Source organism: Ursus americanus, chromosome X, assembly GCF_024610735.1.
Source record: "Ursus americanus isolate L20-20 chromosome X, mUrsAme1.1.p, whole genome shotgun sequence".
Classification (NCBI taxonomy): domain Eukaryota; kingdom Metazoa; phylum Chordata; class Mammalia; order Carnivora; family Ursidae; genus Ursus; species Ursus americanus.
In genome coordinates this window covers 114,955,503-114,976,266 of record NC_142164.1, presented here as the reverse complement: position 1 = coordinate 114,976,266, position 20,764 = coordinate 114,955,503, and the positions used below count along the sequence as shown (strand labels likewise).

Genomic DNA, 20,764 nt, shown 5'->3' with positions numbered 1-20,764 from the left:
TGATTCATCCTAATATGTAATTAATTACGAGGGTTTTGGCTGAAGTGTGGAACTTATACGCAGGCAACGACTAATTCCACATTTTTTCAGAGCTCATCGTTTGCAAACAGGACAGCACTTCAGAGACTCAAAGAGGAGCAAGACACCGTTCTACCTCTATGAACTTTCCACTGTGTGTAAACCCATTTTCTCTTCTTCCTGGGCATCCAGCAGGAATCCGTTTCCCAGCTTCCCTTGTAGTTAAGCATGGCTTGTGCAATGGGATTTGAGTGGACGTGACAGATGGCCCTTCTAGGTTCGGCCCATAAAATCCTAGGGGATTGCAGTCTCAAGATGCAAGGAGCTCAAGTCCCTAAATCGTTAGCTGCAAAGCTGTCTGACAAACATCTGATTACACTTTACGTCAACAAGTTATTTATGTCTGCTACGCCGAAGTACTGAGATTTGGGCCAGCCCGTGTTGCCCAACTAACAAGATTATTAATTAACATTGACATCGAATTTTATAGCCTGCAGAATGCTTTCACATAAATGATTCTGGGAACCACCTGGGAAATAGGGCGTACTTTTACCTTTCCCATTTCACAGAAGCTGAAATTGATGCTTGTTGAGTGCTGAATTACTTGGTCGCGATCACACAGGTAAGATGCAGAGGGCAAAGAGTCTAAAGCACTGGCTCTCAAATTTACAAAAATATTGGTGAGAGACAAGCGTGGAAATAAATCTGATGCAAGGCATTTGATAAATGTAGACGAAATACTAAGGAGATTCGGAAGAGGGAACTAACACGCTTGGTTGAGGAAGCCACACAAGGTTCTAGTGGAGTAGGGTAAGATTTATGGTGAGCGTTTGCAAATTGACAGGAGAAATGGGAGAGGAAACATGGAGAAAGTTCGTGTAAATTTTGACATGCAATATGAGTGGCGAACAGAAATAGAAGAGACTTGGCATCTGTTCTAATGTTTCAAGGGAAGTTGGAGCAAGCAGTGCAGTTTTTTGAAGGAAAACAGGAACTGGTAATTCAATACAAATAAAAAAAATATTTATTGAGTGCCTGCCAGATGGAGGGCCTTCCAGAAGCGTACAGAGGATACAGGGAGAAGATAACAAGGGCACAGCCCGTGTTTCAGATGCATTTGTAAACTACGAAGGGAACTAGTCATAAATGACTATAACACAATGTTGAGTAAGAGAAACATCAATAAGAACAGTGATGGGGGTCGAGGGACAGAGAAGTGACGTGAGAAGGACATGGGAGAGAGAGGTGAAGCTTCATGGAGGAGGTAAGACGTTAAGATTGACCTTGGAGGAGGGGCCATCGATGCGGGTGGTTATGAATTACATGGATTCAGGAGGGCCACATATAACTCCCAAAAGAAGAGTGTTATCAGTATTTTGAGCAAGGACATCGCCATCTGAATAATTAAATGACTCCAGAATGTGACCATGGTTTAGGGGACAACAAAATGCAATTTACAACTTGGATATGTTTGTTTAAATGTGGGATCACACACTTCCAGTGACATCACGGCTCTGTGCAATTCTAGTTCTACTGAAACTGCCCGGCTTCCAGTGAATTCAGGCAACGGCCGGCGCCGCGGACCAGAGAGGCCGTGTGTGCGTTTTAGTACGCAGCCCAAGAGCATCACGAGGCAGAGCCACTTACCATGAACAGGGCTTCATAATTTTCAATCATTTTCTGCACCACAGCGATGATGGCTGTGCTCTCCTCAGCCCGGGCTGAGCTCTGGACAGAGAATTCTTTGTCTGATGACTTCTGCTTGTGCAGCAGGTTCGGTCCAAATATGGTGGCCAAGTTTAGAGAGGTCATTTTGTTCCCAGTGACCTGTAGGAGCGGACAACACAAGGATTGCTGTTATTTTTGCTTTTCAAACTGCTGGGTGGGTCAGTAATCAAAGGGACCTTTTTCCTTATTTTTTTTTTCTGCCAGGACTGTATCACCCCTGGCAGAATCCGTGAGGAGCACCGTCATTTCCCTTTCGCTTCATGTCTTGGATTGACTCTCACAGCTCGGTGGTCATTTCAATAGCATCTTAAGGACAATTTTACATCTCTAAGTTATTCGCTGTGAAACTGGTACTATATACAATGTTCACCCTGTCTGCTTTTAAAAAATACTGATGTCCGTCCATCCAACCATCCAACCAACCACTCGTCCATCCATCTAAGCCAGCCAGCCCTCCATCTATCTCCGCATCCATCAGTCCATCATCCCTCTATTAAATCACCCACTCAGGGCCTACCATCGGCTACACCATTTTTGTGGATACGAATTATTTAAAATTTTCCCAACAATAACCACAGTACAGTGCTTATTTTAAAGAGTTCACCTTCTAAAGGGAAAATAAACATACCAATTACAAGGAGTGAGTACAAAGTATGAAGCTATCAACTCTGGAGACCCCAGGGACACTCCAAAGAGGTGGCGATATTTGCACAAAACCACGAAGAACAGAGTTTGTTTGGCTGAAAAGCCGAGGAGCTGAGGCAAGAGACAATCTGACAGTAGGAAGGACACCCTATGCAAAAACAGAAACACATAAAATACATCCAGGAACACTCCACCCACCCCCCAGGTGGCAGAAGGTTCTGCAGGAAAGGCAGGCAAGGGCCATTGCAACATGTATCCTGCGGGCAAAACTGCCCCTGGTTGAGAACTACTGGGCTAGGCAAATTTTTCTTCTCTTGTCGATATTAGTTGAAAATCTAGGAACACAGGGATATGTATGGGGACTGTGGCTGCTTGGTGGGGCTCCCTGGTCTGGGAAGATGTGCACAGCCTTTAAAAGGCACCCGGGTGCCCAGCAGAGAATTCAAGAGTCCTGGTTCCCAGCCATGAGAAAGACTCCTGGTCCCACCCTTGTCCTGGGGAGACCTGAGCCCTGGTCCCTGCGATCCCAGCATGGCACACGGAGGGAGCTATTTTTAGAAGGTGAGCCTGTTTTCGGGCCTCCTGCCAAGTGAAATGCTTTCACATGGTAAACACTGGGCATTTTCATGGAAGTGCTCTTTATACGTAGGACTGTTCGATTATTTTTTTCTTCGTTTTACTTCATTGATATAAAACGTGCCATTTTCCTCATTTGATTTTTCCTTTCTCTTCCTGGAAATTTACGGCTGAGGATAAAATCAATTATGTGTCATTTTCAAATTCATCCCTTTGGAACTCAGGCATTTGGAGCGCTTCCCTTTACCCCCTTAAAGTCATATCAGGGTTTTCCCTTTTTTTTTTTTTTTAACATTAACAAATAGGAGATTTTGTTTTCTTTTAAAAGAATGTTTAGCACAAGGACAGTCCAGAGCTCTGTTTCCGTTCCCTCCTTCTCCTGTTGCTATTCTGGGAATGCAATACAATCCGTCTGTAAAATGGCACACAGATTCCAGCCGCAGACCATGCTGCTGCAGTTCGTTAATGCTTTTTTGTTGTGCTGTGATTTTTGGTTTACTGCAGCATCTGTGCCTATACACGTCTAGGTAACAACACGTGCACTTGGGGGCAGCTCATGAGTTAATTATTAGCCAGCCAATGAAAGGAACGATTTTTATCTTCACTAAATAGGCGTCCTAGATGCTTCCTAAACCTAATATGCATTGCTCACCTTTATTACCAGTCTAGCATGTGCAGTCACCGGACTAGGAACTTTCCACAGGCTGTTTTGATTCTTTTGCACTATAAGCTCGTGAAGGGGCTGGGCTGTTGGCCTTTTTTTTTTTTTTTTTAACAGACAGGGAAGTGATGCCCGGAGCCTGGAGCCAGCACAAGGGTGGAGCTGAGAAGCCAGCCTGCATCTTCCTCATGAACCCGCACCTCCCACTGGTCACAGCACGGGGCAATGGGAAAGCGAAACTTTAGGCAGGGGCCGGGATGGGGGTGAGGAGAGCGAGGCACTGGTCCTGCTCCTGTTCCAAAGCCAACCTCCCGCTTCCCGGAGGCATGCACCTCCTCAAAGATCAGTAATCCCGGCTTCATACTAGGGGCTCGTAACGTCTTTTCTGCCTCGTAGACTCTTTGAAGAACTGGAGGAGGGATACGGAGTCTCTCACCAAAACAGTGCATATCCACACCACATTTTCCATGCAATACCAGAGCATTCTTGGACAACCTGAAAAACCACGGCTCAAGAGGTTTCAATTATGTTCCTGCAATATTCTTTCTAGAAGAAATGAAATCGTTCTTCCCTTTGGGAATTTCTCTTTTCCCCAAGGAGCAAAGCAAATAAAACAGAATAAAATAAAGCAAACACAGATAGTGAAACACCATACTTTGATAAAATACCATTATTTCCCCCCAGAAAAGCACTGATTGACTAGCCAACAAATTTCTTCATGCCCTTCTTTTCAAAATCGTTAAGATCCTATTAGTTAATGATGCGGTAAATTGTAAGGGCCAATTTGAAAGGAAATATTATGCTCATTTCATAGAGGAGGAAGCTGAGACCTCCCTCCCCAACTCTGTTGTCTTCTTTCTTCCTCTATTTTGTAGAAACAAAGTCATGCAACAAGGCCCTGGCGGAGCGCATGTGAGCCTCCAAGCTCCATTTCTTCATGTTCCAAGTCGTAACAACTACCCAGCAGAGAAAGAACACAACTAACCCCGACCAATGAACAGGGGTGAGGAAAAGTTGAACGCTGCTCTGTTTCGGGAGCATACTTTACAGTAGATTTTTGCCTCACTGCCGTGCACCCACCCTGTTTCCTCTATAGGCCTGCGCCAAACCACCACCAACAAAATATTTGGCAAATGACCTCTAGCTCCTCTCCCTCCACTCTTAACTCCGACCAGAGGGGCTTCCAGCTAAGCCCCATCCCCACGCAGAGCTTATGTGGGCCGTTCACTCAAGACCTATGCCTTCGCTCATGTGCAGTTTAAATTCCGTCTCCTCCGTGAAGCCACTCCTAACTTTTCTGGCCCATGTTCACCACCTTTCCTCCGAACCGCTGGGGTGACTGCACTGCCTCCCCTCATGCTGCATTTGCCTGTATCCTCACCTCCTCCACCGCCTAGAGGCTGCAGCTTCGCAGGAACAGTAATTAGACAATTTTTTTTTAATGATTTTTTATTATATTATGTTAGTCACCATACAGTACACCCCCGGTTTCCGATGTAAGGCTCGATGATTCATTAGTTGTGTATAACACCCAGTGCACCATGCAGTACGTGCCCTCCTTACTACCCATCACCGGTCTATCCCATTCCCCCACCCCCCTCCCCTCTGAAGTCCTCAGTTAATTAGACAATTTCTGAAGGACACTCGCTCAGGTAGGTGTTCGGGATGTACGTAATTCAAATGCCAAGGCCAGTGTGACACGGAGACATTTACAACACGAACTGCTGTTTCCCACATTGCTACTCACACAGAAGCTTCCCAACTCACTCTTCCCTGCCTCTAACCAATCTGCAGCACAGGTGCCCCGTCTTTAGTGGGATCCTTCCCAACATTCAGGGCGTAGAAGAATGCAGCCCCTACCCCCTTAAAAAGGCATTCCGCACTCGATCAACACAGCCTAATCTCCCCTCATACCTTCTCGGGACCTTCCCACGCCATAGCCTTGCCTGCAATCTGAGACGGCTGCGCGGGCTACCCATCTGCCTGTGACTTCGAACCGTCTCACAGAAGCAACCCTCTCCTCCTCTTTCCCATGCTGCTTTAACGTCTGGTTACTAGTCCTTCATCTTGACTCAAGGTTTGGGTCGAGAGTGTCTAGAAACCCTTGCAAACTCTTGCTTCCCTGCACAACTTTGCTGTTCCCAGGATATTTTCCTATTCCTTAGAGTAAACTAGTCTTCTCAACCACTGTGCAGTGCCAGGTGAAGAATTTGTATCCCCAAAGTTCAGATAAGGAAACTCAGGTTTAGGGAGGTTAACAGATTTCTCCAAGAACACATGGTCAGTTAGTTATAAAGCTACTGAGTGCTCTCAACCAGAGGTGACTTTGCCCCCCCCCCCAACCCCTCACAGGGTACTCGGTAATGTCTAGAGATGCTTTTGGTTGTCACGACTGGGGCACGGTGGGGAGCTGCTACCGACATCGAGCGTTTAGGAAAGGCCTGGCTGCTGCTAAGGCATCCCAGGATGCACAGGGCAGCCCCTACAATGACCTGCTCCCAAATATCCGTCATATGGAGGCTGGAAAACCCTCAACTAGACCCCCCGTGGGGTTTCTTCCTAATTCTTATTCTAGATTTCTGCTCTTAGTAAGCTGGACCGGTTTGGGTTTGAGGCACAGCTGCGACTTTACTGGTCACTGGATGGTCCCAACCACTATTCAATATGACAATGTGTGAATTAGAACAAGGAGCCCCTCCCTCAGCACATTCTCCTGCCGTCTTCTGGGACATTGTCCTGCTCACTCTGCAAACCTACAGTGCCTGTGGGGTCCATGGTGCCTCCCCCAGAGTTTTGAAATGCACAAATGGGTAACTTGTGCAACCGTAAGTGGAACCCCCTGTGGGACACTGGGTGAGTTATTTAACCCCTCCAGGCCTCAGTTTCCACCTCTGAAACATGGGGGCAGCTATCCCTGCTTGTGCAGTGAAGGACTGACTGTACTGCATAAAGCCTCTGGCATGCAGCCAACACGGGGCAGGAGAGAAAGAGAGGATAGCTAGTGTATCAACAGGCCAAGTGGCATTTGTACCCATCCGAGAATATCTTCTTCCTTTTCGCATAGGTGATGGAATCTCGTTCAGCATTTGGACTAAAAGAGTGTCTGAAAATGGTTCTAAAAAAGCAAGAATGGCTTCAGTTGGACTTCCTGCTTTCCTCGAGGCCTTCTCAGTCACCTAAGACCCAACCGTCTGTTCACATCTTACTTCGGAAGCATCAGAAAAGCAGTTGGCAAGCCTAGGAACACAGACAGGGCTCTGCCTCTACCCAATGATTAGGCAGATGATTCTACAGCTTGTGTTGTATCTGTAGCTGATAAAGGATGACACCCAGACGGGTAATACAACTACTTAACAATTATGAGAATTATAGTATATCCCTGGGAGAGCTGTGTCTGCTGAAATAAGGTGTCAGCACCATATTATGAAGCCTGAAGCCAGCAGAGGTGTCACTAATTATAACTACGATAGAGATACACGGCTAACTCTGGAAAGTTCCATTCTCACACCAACAGCAAGGATGATGATAAGAAATGCAGAACTGCCTTTCCGGACTAAAGTGAAAAAAAAGAATATGACCAGGATTTTTAGTAAAGAAATTTGATAAATACAGAACTGAATCCACCATCAAGCTGAGTTCTGCTTAACAAGGATTTAAAAGAAAAGTTTCTGTGGTGAAGTAAGTTTGGAATGCATTTGGCCTCTTCGTGTTTGATTTATAATGAGTGTTAGCACAGGAAAGGGTCAGAGATCACCTGGGGAATCCAAGGTCAAGGAGAAGTATGACTGCATCGTATCAAAAAGGGAAACAGGTATTTTGTTAAGGTGAAGATTAAATAGGTCACCTAAAATTGAGGCCAGCATCTCCTTTGTCCAAGGATGAAACCAAAAACCACCTTGAAGCATATGGGTGTGATCAAAGAGAACCGGAGCCCAGGACCTCAGAAGGGCAGGGGTGGGGTCGCCCTAGGGCCCGAGTGGGGACCAGGTTCAAGGAGAACATCCCAGGAGGGCCCATGGGACTGTGCAGAATCTGTCCAGTAGCTGACACTCTGTGGCATCGAGAGGCATGGTGATAGCAGATCAGACTTTCTAGTTCCTTCTAGTTCCTTCTCCACCTAGTTTGGAAGCAGGACTGACTCTCCATGGCTTTAAGCCTGTTGATTTTGGGGGAAGGGTTTAAGGAGAGAAAGGACCTCTCAAAAGGAGGATACTAGACTTCTAGCTATAGGGCAGATGGGAGCTTGAGGGACATTGGAAGAATAACAAGGTGACATCATAGTTGGGCTCCAAGTTAAGGAAGCAGATCAAATTAATGACAAGGGCAGCAATCTCCCCCCACCCCCATTACTCCATTTTTTTGTGATTGTAAACACCTCTGTAGCTCATTGCTCATCTTCACACAAATGGAAATTCAAGGTTTTGCATAAAGCATCATCAGGGAAAATGACAGCCTTGTTTAGAAGCATTCTTGAAACACAGGGAGTTAATGGCCTATGTACGCTTAAGAACTGTCCCTCCTCAGGAAGACATAAAAAGATGGAAAGATATTCCATGCTCATGGATCGGAAGAATTAACATAGTTAAAATGTCCATGCTACCCAGAGCAATCTACACTTTCAATGCTATCCCGATCAAAATACCGAGAACGTTTTTCAAGGAACTGGAACAAATAGTCCTTAAATTTGTATGGAACCAGAAAAGACCCCGAATCTCCAAGGAACTGTTGAAAAGGAAAAACAAAGCTGGGGGCATCACAATGCCGGATTTCGAGCTGTACTACAAAGCTGTGATCACAAAGACAGCATGGTACTGGCACAAAAACAGACACCTAGACCAATGGAACAGAATAGAGAGCCCAGAAATGGACCCTCAGCTCTTTGGGCAACTAATATTTGATAAAGCAGGAAAAAACAGCCGGTGGGAAAAAGACAGTCTCTTCAATAAATGGTGCTGGGAAAATTGGACAGCTACATGCAAAAGAATGAAACTTGACCACTATCTCACACCATACACAAAAATAAACTCCAAATGGATGAAAGACCTCGATGTGAGACAGGAATCCATCAAAATTCTAGAGGAGAACATAGGCAGCAACCTCTACAACATCGGCCAAAGCAACCTTTTTCATGACACATCCCCAAAGGCAAGAGAAACAAAAGATAAAATGAATTTATGGGACTTCATCAAGATAAAAACCTGCTGCACAGCCAAGGAAACAGTCAGAAAAACTAAGAGGCAGCCCACGGAATGGGAGAAGATATTTGCAAATGACGCTACAGATAAAGGACTGGTATCCAAGATCTACAAAGAACTTCTCAAACTCAATACACGAGAAACAAATAAACAAATAAAAAAATGGGCAGAAGATATGAACAGACACTTTTCCAATGAAGACATACAAATGGCTAACAGACACATGAAAAAATGTTCAAAATCATTAGCCATCAAGGAAATTCAAATCAAAATCACACTGAGATACCACCTTACGCCAGTTAGAATGGCAAAAATAGACAAGGCAAGAAACAACAATTGTTGGAGAGGATGTGGAGAAAGGGGATCCCTCCAACATTGTTGGTGGGAATGCAAGTTGGTACAGCCACTCTGGAAAACAGTGTGGAGGTCCCTTAAAAAGTTAAAAATTGAGCTACCCTATGATCCAGCCATTGCACTACTGGGTGTTTACCCCAAAGATACAGACGTAGTGAAGAGAAGGGCCATATGCACCCCAATGTTCATAGCAGCAATGTCCACAATAGCTAAATCGTGGAAGGAGCTGAGATGCCCTGCAACAGATGACTGGATTAAGAAGTTGTGGTCCATATATACAATGGAATATTACTCAGCAATCAGAAAGAACGAGTTCTCAACATTTGCTACAACATGGACGGCACTGGAGGAGATAATGCTTAGTGAAATAAGTCAAGCAGAGAAAGACAACTATCAAATGATTTCTCTCATCTATGGAACATAAGAACTAGAATGATCAGTAGGGGAAGAAAGGGATAAAGAAAGGGGGGGTAATCAGAAGGGGGAATGAAGCATGAGAGACTATGGACTATGAGAAACAAACTGAGGGCTACAGAGGGGAGGGGGGTGGGGGAATGGGATAGACTGGTGATGGGTAGTAAGGAGGGCACATATTGCATGGTGCACTGGGTGTTATACACAACTAATGAATCATCGAGCCTTACATCGAAAACCGGGGATGTACTGTATGGTGACATAATATAATAAAAAATCATTATTAAAAAAAAAAAAAAAGAACTGTCCCTCCTCAGAAAAGCCTGCACTAGTTCCCTGTCTACATTGATAGGTGGGTCAGGAAAGGGCAGGTGTCATTTCCTCCAGGTGAAACGGTTCTTCGAATCAATGGCCCACTCTTTTACAACCAGAAAAAGGAGGAGTCATGGCACCTGGGGCCACCGGGGGCGGCTCATACCTCTTGCCCATCTTTGCTGACGTTGTCGTTGGCATGCTTGGCCACCATGGAGAGGAACTGTAGGAGGCGGTGGAGGGTGTCGCAGTTACAGGGAGGTAGAAGGTAGATGAGGAGCTGCAAGGTACCCAGCTGTTCCTCTGGTTCCAACACTAAGCAAGGCAAAAGGAGGCATTCTGAGTAAGTTCAAGGGGGAACTCCCATCACTCGGGTTCCCAGAAGAGGCCCCTCTCAACCCCTTTCAGAAAGGGATTAGCCAGGCCAGCCACATTCCACTCCACCCATTGTCCCACTGGCTTAGCAATTTAGTGCAAGGATCTATGAAGGAATAAAGATAAAGTAGACCTGGGGAAATGAAACATCTAGAGTGAGAATTCTCATCCCGGGTTGAAAGGTAGCTTAAATTCCCTTACTTTCTTCTCCCCTCCCTTCCCTGGCATTACTCATCATTTACTTTGTGGACTGTAGTCTTTCATTTTCGGTAAATATTTACTAACAATGACTGGGAGTTGGTGAACATTCTAAAAGTTGAGTTTATAGCAGATTTGAGGCCCTTTTCTGTTGAGCAATCCACAAGGAATCGACTTTTTGTTGGCAATAACCAAAGACAGGGCACGAGGACAGTGTCTTCACTCTCTTCCATGATCCTGTTTTAATTGTGGCATTGGAGGAAGAAAAATATGGAGGCTGTCATAGCTCTGGCCTGTTCCTCCTCCCCCTCATCCTCCTTTTCTCCTCCATGTGATCTGTGTCTACAGCCCTCGAGCAGCCATATTGAAAGTCCTGCCACTGGGCTATGCCATCCTGCTTTCCCTGGAATGTTGCCTGCCCCCTTTTCTCACTCTGGATTCCTGTGGCTCCCTCCTTCCTCGTACCAGAAATGCAAACTCATTTTTAGGCACAGACTCAATGTGAACTCTTGCTGTTCCTCCAAAGCATCAATTTATAGCACTTAGTACTGGGCTGGGGTCATCTGAAAGCATCCCAAATTCTTCTTTGTTTCGTGGCAACTTTCTTCTTGCTAATCTTCCCCAGGGTAAATCTCAGAAAATTCCCCAAATAGCCTACTCATTAGAGACCAATAAATAAGAACCAAAAAAAGTTATTGGGGAACACATGCACAAGGTTCGATGAGTGAGTCGGACATCCCAGTAAATCCCAGGACACATTCCTGCAAATGGCCGTATTACGCACAGAGAGTATTGATGAAGGCTGTGTACAGCTCCCTGGTGAGAAGGGGGTCCGGCATGTCCCTCAGGAACTCCTTCAGCAAGGCAGCCACATCATGGACGCTGTGCTCTTCCTCCAGAGAGACATCGACCCCACGGTCAAATTCCTCACGTAACTGGAAAAATAAGTTCAAGTGGCAGTCTTATGACACCATACCTCAATGTTCAGGGCCCAGCAAACAAAGTGCGGGGACATGCAGTATCTGGTATTAAGCTTACCCAGACACCAGAAAGGAGAAGAAAACGACATGTCGCCTTGATCTACAGAGTCTATGCAATCCAGCCATGAACATATATATATACATATATATATATATGTATTATTATATAAATGTATATAGTATAGATTATGTTTAAATATGTATATAAATGTATAAATTATATATATAGACATATATAAATGCATTTTTAAACAAATGTATCTAGGTTTACTGTTAATGATGCAAGCAGAAGGGCTGGAGGATAACATCCAGAAGGTTGGGGGGAAGAGCTGAGGGGTTAGGTCAAGGGTAAATGTGGGAGGGAGGAATGCATCTATCATACAGCGGTTCAGCATGTCAGCAATCCTACCAGGTTGGAATTTTGACATTTTACAGAAGTACTCAACAAGAAGGCAAGGTTTTTTGCTGTACATGATGAAATTTAAAACCCTAATAACCCATTTGTGACTAAGGCTTGAAAGATGACAATGATTAAATAAAAGCTGCCTTAGACTTGTCAAAGTAGCCTTATTAGGAATTCCCAAAAGGATTCCCTGCCTTAAATGTTATCCTAGGTTTGTTAGCATTTATGACAACACAAAAACACAATAGCAAGAGGAAGGGAGTCATAACTCTACACCCTACTTCCATGATTGACAGCTCAACTTCTCCCATGTAGTGTTTCTGCTATAGAAATAATTCTGTGAGGTCCTGAATCTCCTCTACGCAATAAGCTTCTGTAAGAGTTTATTGGTTCAATTACTCATCCATCCATTCACTCAACTTCCTGTGTACCGGGCCTCGGTACAGGCTCTCAAAGTACGCTAGGGAACAAAGAGGAAACATCCTTATCCTCCCCCAGCTCTCAGGCTGTTAGAGAGACTGGTGAGCAACTGGGAATCCCACAGATGATTAATTAGCTGTTAATATTGTGACAACTGTTCTGAATAAAAAGTGCAGGGTGCTAAGAAGTGATGTTCAAGATAAAATGGTGAGTTAGGGCATATTTCACACTAGGAATCCAAGTCTCCATAACCACAAATTATATTTCGCTTGGATAATCCTTAAATAAATCTCTATGCAAAGGTTTTCCCTTTGGTGGGTCCAGATATAACTGATGGGAATGCCCATTACTGTCCTGAACCGCTCTTTGACTCCAGGCAACTCGTCACCAGGGTACAGTAGGCAGCCAGAACAGAAGTCTCCCACTCGGCCCCACTCCTTCCTGTGATCACTCAAACACGCCACGTTTCTCTCCGTGCACACACACGCGGAGAAAGAATGGACCGTGGAAAGAGGCTTAATCTAAATTGTGGGATCTTGAGTTTAACATAGATCTTGAACTGAACACAGGGTAAATTGTGTGATCTTGAATTAAGTTTCTTAATTTCCCTTAATTTCTCTAAGCCTCAAAAGAAGTGGGTGAAGGGGCTCCTCTCATAGCTGTTGGGTGGAGTCAATAAGATGATAATGTTTTGAAAATATGCTGCTGCTCTGCTCAGGCGAGTGGGCCCCAAAATGTTACCATGCTATCTTCCTTCTTGCAAGCCCTGTGGCCAAATGTTAAATGGTGTTCCATAGTCTCTTATGTGACTATTGAAAATAAAGGCAACCCACCAAATAAACAGAAAAAGGACTCCTTTTTGAAGCCCCTTTTATCTTGACAACAAAGAAGTATCAGGAGGTATTTATTTCAGTTAGTTTCAATACTATGAACAAATATTTCTTCAGCTTCATCAACTAAAAATTATTTTCATTTGGCTTCATTTTTGAGTTGCTGAGTTCCTTACTTCTTTCTGTTGGAACCAACAGAGGAAACATCACGTTTTAATTTTCTTTTAGCCAACAAATGAATTCTTTTTTCAAATGGCAGTGTGCCTTTTGTGAAGCCCTCATGAACACAAACACCTGCCCACTCACAGGAATATACCCGAAGGTCTAGCATCAAACTTCGTTGCGAGAATGCTGCACAGTGCTGAAGGAAACCAAGGGGCACGGTCCCCACGTGGATAATGAGTTGGGGGGTTGTCAATGGTTCCACAGAAAGGGAATAAGAACGATTTTTTTTTTGAGAAAGTAAAACTATAAACATAGAATCTTATATGAAGGGAATGTTAACAGCACCATTCATATTGCATTTTAGTAAAAACAAGTGCTAGACAATTGTCTTCTATTTATTATTCCTTCCTGATTAGATGCTCTCTGAATCTCCTGCTTTTACAGTTTCAATAAGATGTTTATTAATTAGTTTTGTTTGGCTGGACATGCCATGGACACATCTAAATGTTTTGATTTCAAGGGTTTGATCACAACCTTTCTGAGCTTGTGAGTTGTTGCCTTTGACTCTTGGGAGTCAATTATACTGTAATTGGTAGGAGGATACAAAACAGCTACTCTGAAATGAATTTGCAGAAGCTGGAACTTTGCGGGAGGTAATTCAATGGAAAGTCAAGTGAAACTTACAATATAGTCTTCACTTTTCACTTACTTGTCTCACTCTCTTTTTTGAGCTTCCAACTCGGAATATCCCCACCGTCTGGAGGCCTACAAAGAAGGAAACAAAATCAACAGTTCTGTTTCATGGCTCGAAACTGGAGTAAGTCACCATGGACTTAGAATAGAATGCCAGCAACATGCAAAACAGTAACAGCACAACAGCGTGCACGAAAGCTTGCTTAGTTATCCCACATTAGACTCTGCAGGGGCCCAAAGCTTAGCCCTATAAGCACCAGGGGCACGTCACGTTAAACATTTCTGATGAAAAACTTTTCATGTGATATTATGTATTTCTACATCTTCTCCATATGAAAAAAGTAACATTTTCTTCATCGTTCAGAATAATTACTTAAACGTGCATTTTATATGAATTCTTAGCTCTTTATGGATGTTAAAAATAGATATTTCTTGTTTCACTGATAATTAAAAACAAGTACTTATTAAAGAAAATCTATAAAGTGCAGAAAACCGTAAAAGATAATGTACTTTAAAAAATACCTGATGCAGAAATAGCCACTCTTAATATTTTGTTTTATTTCTATCTAGTCTTTTCTCCATGTATGTGTATGTGTGTGTATATTTTTCTTTTTACATAGTTAAGCCAGAGTTTTCTTTGATTCAGGTTTGATTTGGGGGGGGGCAAGAATACTTCCTAAGAATACTTCCAAGAATACTTCCTTACGTACTTCCTTCAGGGGCACAGAATGTCTGGACGGCTCTCCTTTTCCTATGCAAACCATTAATCAGAGCCACTGATGATCATCTACATTTATTTTTTCATTGGTGGCTCATTTTCTCTTCATTTGGGATCATCAGTTATGAGGGCGATGCTGATTTGGGAGGTGCGAACGGACACTTTGTAGGCACATGAAGAGAGCTGGCCTGAGACTAAAGGCAGCAAACAGACTCATGATCTCTTAGCATCATTGGAATCCTGGATCCAGTATTTAAATAGGATTTTTTTTGGCAGGGGGACTGCTTTGCTTGATCTAATTTTATCTGGGTTCCTCTCTGTTGCCACTGAGAGTTTGGACTAGTACAACATATAATTAAATTGGAAAGAATCATAATCTTTATAACATTATTTCTTTTCACCCAGAACCAAAGCAAACATCTTAAATTGTTTAAATCATGTTTTAGATCTTGGTAGAACTTTGCAGTTTTCTTTATAGAAGTTTCTTGCTGCTTCTTACAGATATTCTGGGTATATTTTTGATATTAATATGAATGAATTATTTTATTGTTAGAGTATATAACTGATTATTGCTCTTACATAGGAAATAGATATCTCTTTGTATATTTATTTTATGGTCTTGCCACCTTATGTATTAAGTATAATCCCTTTTTAGTTGGTTTTCCAGGGCTTTTTAGTTAGAAAAGATAGCATCTATAATTATAAACTCATTTATAAATATAATTATAAATCCATAAACCCCATTTATCAGTTCTCTATCTTATAAATGGTATCCTGAACTTCCAGAATAATTTGAGGGACTCATGGTGAGAGGCTAATTATTGCTGATTTGCATAATCACATGTTGGTGCTCGCCCTTGGGTAGGATTTTGCTCTGCATCTATTTTCAAAGACTTCTGTACATCCTCGTTGCTGCTCTCAGTTTGTCTGCCTCACAAGTGAGGCCGACCCCTAGCCTCATCTATTGCTTCTACCTCTCTGGGAGCTTGTGAACAGGATAATCGAGCCATTTAGAACCACTCCAGAATTATACTTTTTCACCTGCAAAAGGAGCATAATGAGTACCCTGCCTGAATAGTTATGCAATGATTCAATTAATTAATGCATATAGAGTTCTTAGAATCATATCTGGCATCTATTATATAGAGAGAAACAGACCCTGATTGAACTGAATGAGTTTCCTTTGCACAACAGAGAAAAACTTTAATACAATAGCAGGTGTTAGCAATTTTAATTTTGGCTGCATTTATTTTCTTAGTTTCTGATGGTTTCTGAAGAGCTGAATTTTCTACAGCAGTGAAGTATCATAAGGGCATTTTCTACACAGGCGGGACTATTCATTTGGCTGAATCCCTCCAGACTCTTCAGAAATGCCCATTTCGATCATATTATTTCCTCAATTAGAGTACTTTTTCGCTCAGCAAAAATGACTGTAATTGAAAAAATAACGAGTTAGTGATCAAGTGCTTTAATTCCTATGTATCTCAATTAGTTAGACTCTGTTTTAAGTTTTTAGAATATGTATTTGTTTGCTTGTTTGTTCTAGGTAGAGTAACTGACAGCCTTTGGACGGCCAATGCCATTCTCTCGCATACGCTATATGGTAATTGTCCTCAAAGAGAAGATACAGTCTAGGCATTTAGTAACCTTGACTTAAGACACTGATAAAAACAGGCGTACGTCCAAAAAGCCATTGACCTGGCAAAGGAACATGACTTTGCTGTGGCCTGTCCCAGAAATCGACGCGATCACCTTTCTCTCCTTTTCATCAGAAACTGGAATGGAAACGTGACCCCGGAGCACCTGGATCTCAGGCTTAGGGAATTCAAGTAAAGAGGGCAGGCAGAATAAGCAGGAAGCCCCACCCTAAAAATCAGCCCAAATCCCAGAAATGGAATAGGGCTTGAGTCTCCATTATATTGTCTTGTTTCATTGTTGTTGTTGTTGGTGGTGGTTTTTGTTTTGTTTTGTTTTGTTTTTTAATTTGTGCTTCTGGGAAATTGAGGATGCTTAAGGAATTTTGAGCTAATAGTACAGAAAGCATCTGGGTGAAATGTAAGTGGGGAAGGGTGCTTCCCACACAGACACAGATGGAGTCAAGATAACTGCCCAAGACCAACTGTGGAGGGAATGAAAAGATCTTTGACAAATGTTTATAAGGCTAAAGTGACTCAAACTCTCTCCTACCCATTTCCCAAACGGGCAAGTAAAGTCTCACGAAAGAATTATTTTTGAGGCTTGCTCTTTTTTCATTGGTTTCAAGTGACCAAGATGAATATCCGTTTGCATTTAAATATGTCTTGTATTTTTCTGAAGCGAAACACCATGGTAACCAGGCGCAGAATCAGGTCCTTGAAAGGATAATCTTCTTTCTTTTAGCCCTACACTGCATGCTAACCATTCCAAAAAAGAAATAACTGTTCGGTTTTTTGGTAAGCTTAAAGGAAATGCTATTTTACAAATTATAATTCATGAAAATTCATTTTCAAAAAGAAAATAGAAAGACATACCAAATTTTCTTTCACATGAGCAGTTACTCAGCCTGCCATTGGATTTTTGCAGGATTAGAGTAGAGTTTTAAACTGCTTAGAGTTCACTCCCTACGTTCTTTATAGGGCGACACTATAATTATAAAAATATGAGTCTCTTTTTCTACCTCACGGTGAAATTTAGGCTGAATTTACATATTTGCAGTACTGAACACCTTAACTGCTAAGCTATTTTAAAAAATAATTCTGTGCAATTAATATTTATTGAACACCTACATTGTATTAGGGAGACTTGGAGACAGACCCAGCCCAACAGATCTTGGCCTCCAGGCTCATGTCTGAGGACCCTTGGGTGCTGGGAGGCCTAAACACCATCAACCTGATTTTTGTCCCCCGCAATCTTGTTTAGCCTTGTACTCTCCAAAGCAAACACTCAGATCTGTAAACTCTCTTTGCAAAGGAAATTTCAGCCCAGAGTCTGAGCAAACGAACAAAGCATTGAACTTGGGTGCTTAAGTCCACGAAGCTTGAATAAATGAGAGTCTCTCATACTTGATTGCTGACAGACAAGTCTGCTTACCATGTTTTTCTAGATGCTGACAGCAGCTGTCCACCAGCCTGGGGACCTGTCTGTAAATGGGATTCAGACTGAGTTTCTTATCTCTGGCTTTTTCTTTTTTACTCTGAGCCTCGGCAGGCAAGGAGAGTTGTAAAGCTTCTAGCAGTCGAGACTGATTGTCATCAAGATCTGTGATAGAATCCACTGACATCGCACCCTGCAAATCATACACAGACGTGAACGAAGGGCGCAGATGGAGAAAACAAGAGCAAGTTCCCTCACACGCTAGCCAATAATGCTTTTGCCTGGGACTGTGCGTCACCCTTGAAATCACGTCGCTTCATTCAATCATGCCGTTCGTATATTAAAAGGAAAACAGCAAACACCTCTTGAAAAAGTTAGGAAACTACCACAACAGGGTAAGGGAATGGCAGTTACAATTCCCACAAACAACATTCGCCAAATGGAAGACGAGAGCGGGCGGACATAGAGTTCTAATATTTTGACCCAACCACTTCATTTCTTGAAACAAGAAAAAAATCACACGCTCGATGAATGAGGTAAAGTCAGAGAAGCCTCGTGAAAAAAAAACCGAACATCTCAACTATGACTCTAGGAAGCAGATTTTTAACATTGGATTCCATGGAACAGTCTTAGTTGGGTGTTCCCCAGACATGGCACAGAGAACTTGATCAGGAACGTGGTCCCAGGAGCCAGCTGTGTGTGGGGGGGGGTCAAGAAAGGGGAGGGAGAGCAGTGGGTGAACAGCATCACCAGCCTATGACAAGCCCGTGGACAGCTGGTGCCCAAACGCCCTGGGGACCTTTGGGAGATCGTGTGGGTCAAGCACCTCAGAGCTAACCATGCTCGGGAGCAAGTGTGCTGGGCTATTTATACCACAAGCCTCAAGAGTCATTGATTAAGGGCAACTTCTGGTAGGGGCAGGGAGGTGACATTCAATGTCTCGGCACTTGCTGCTTATCACCTGCATGGGTGGGGGGCTCTGGCCATCAGAGAAAGCCCTTGGCAGGGGTGAGGTGCTGGCAGGTGGAAGGAAGGCTCTGGCATGCTGGGACTGGTAAAGGCCGACTGGAGGGGAACAGGGCATCGGTTGTGTCTGCAGAGCCAACCCCCCCACCCCCCACGGAGGGGAAGCAGAGAGGAAGGGGTTTGCTGCTGGTATCCTAGCAAGGTCTGGACAGATGAGAAGGCATCTGGGAGGCCCGCTGCCTGGGCTCCAGATTCCCAGAAAGCTCACACGTGGAGTTTGGGTGTTATGGCCATATGACACGCAGGCTGAGAGACGATGATAAGACTGCAAGAACAGTTCCAGCGCATACATTTAAATATCCTGGAAAGTCATCATTTCTCCATTTGTAAACATAGCTGAAGCCCTGAAAAACAGCAGTGGCTCAGGTACCCCTTTATCTTGAAGAGATCTCGAATGTTGATTTTAAGTGGGAAGAGTCTGGGGTTTTGACTAAGGAAGTAGTGAGTGGCTGGAGGTGGCAAAGATTTGGGGATCTCTAGGCAAGAGGAAAAGGAGGGCAGATCTCCTAGTGACCTAGGAAATTTTAGAGATGCTTATGAACTGACTCAGCTGATCACCAACCAGTTTGCCTGAAAACTCAGTTTTCCCGGATTGAAACATGAAATTCGAAACATGAAACAACAACACGGTGCCTAGAACATAGCACTCACTTAGTACAGGGTACCATGTTTGTTACAGTATTGGTTTGAAAGAGGACATATGTGCCCCTTCTCTCTCTCTCTCGCTCTATGATATATATGATATCTCTGATACATGATATACTATATATATTATATATATATATATTGGTTTCTTGTGAAAAAAAAAAAGTTCCATTGATAAAAAAACATCTTATTGCTTATGAGGAATGGCAGCCAGGTCACTGGGGGGCCAGGCGTGGTTCTGGGACTAGAGATGAAGAGAGTTAACGAAACCACCGGGCCCCGCCCTCCAGCCTCACAGTCTCGAGGGCAAGTCTGGTAGTACGACAGAAGATTACACTAGAGCACGGTCAACAGTGATGTTGTAGAATGTTCAGGACATCATGGGGCACACACATGGGGAACCAAGGAGGGGCACCCAGCAGCTCTAACAGCAGTCAGGAAAAGGCTCTGAGGCTGTGTCACATGCCATATGGCCCGGGGCACGTTGTCCCTGAATGGGGTCGTTGACAGATCCCTGGACTCCATTTCCAGTTTTCACAAGAGCAGAGACTCAGAGAATAACCTTGTAATGCTTTGGTTGTTTTATCAGTGGTGCCAGAGAAAGTAGTGGCCAACTCACCCTCCTCCTGGCCCGAGGAGCCGGTTCTGGGGTGTTTGGGGATGTTGACTCATTTGGTGTTTCCGAGGTGGAGCTGAGAGATGAGTTACTGCTTGAGAGTTCTTTGTTGTGTCTTTTATTTCCGAACGGGAGGAGGGAAGCCACAAAGTCAGATGCATCCTTCTGCTCGTCCCTCTGCGAGTCCTGCTTGAGTTTATAGGCCCGGTCATTTGCAATGACTTGGGATAAGGGCATTCCAAATGCCTGCGGGATGAATTCTGGAATCAAAAAACAAACATTCACATTCAGACATGACTAGGTCAGTGAAGGCTCTCACTCATGCTTCAGACTCAAGGGCAGGCGTATTCAGATGACTGTTTCCTGAAGAACTGATTTCTCAATCAAAATACAGGGAGGACTTTCATGTGTATCAGAGTGGCCGAAGCTTCTATTACTATCAAGTAGGCCGGTATGTATAAAGAACACGGGTTTTTAGACATCTAGGCCTCTAGTTTCTCCCCCACACATCTCAAGTATGTTTTAAAGGAGATAACTTTATGGAGAAATGTGACATTTTTGATAGCATGTACACGATGCTTCATCCTCACAAGGACACAATTTTACCAACTGTTAGTCTTTGAATTATGTGTCTCGAGAGCCCTCCGAACTTACAAGGCGTGAGCGGGCTGCGTGCATCCCTTTATTCCACAGGGACTCACTGAACAGCTACCACGAGGG

General features: G+C 43.6%; 1 protein-coding gene across 7 annotated transcripts in view; it reads right to left on the bottom strand.

Moving 5' to 3' along the window:
* Positions 1-20,764, bottom strand: part of ARHGAP6 (Rho GTPase activating protein 6) — a 481,352-nt gene that overhangs the window by 30,345 nt on the left and 430,243 nt on the right. For all 7 annotated transcript variants that reach the window (XM_087859862.1, XM_087859863.1, XM_087859864.1 and 4 more), the window contains exons 4-9: positions 20,048-20,304; positions 17,755-17,950; positions 13,984-14,039; positions 11,261-11,411; positions 10,070-10,218; positions 1,666-1,845 (exon numbers count right to left, since the gene is read on the bottom strand). In XM_087859862.1, coding sequence (XP_087715988.1) covers positions 1,666-1,845; positions 10,070-10,218; positions 11,261-11,411; positions 13,984-14,039; positions 17,755-17,950; positions 20,048-20,304 — 989 coding nt within the window. The remainder of the gene's footprint in view (positions 1-1,665; positions 1,846-10,069; positions 10,219-11,260; positions 11,412-13,983; positions 14,040-17,754; positions 17,951-20,047; positions 20,305-20,764) is intronic.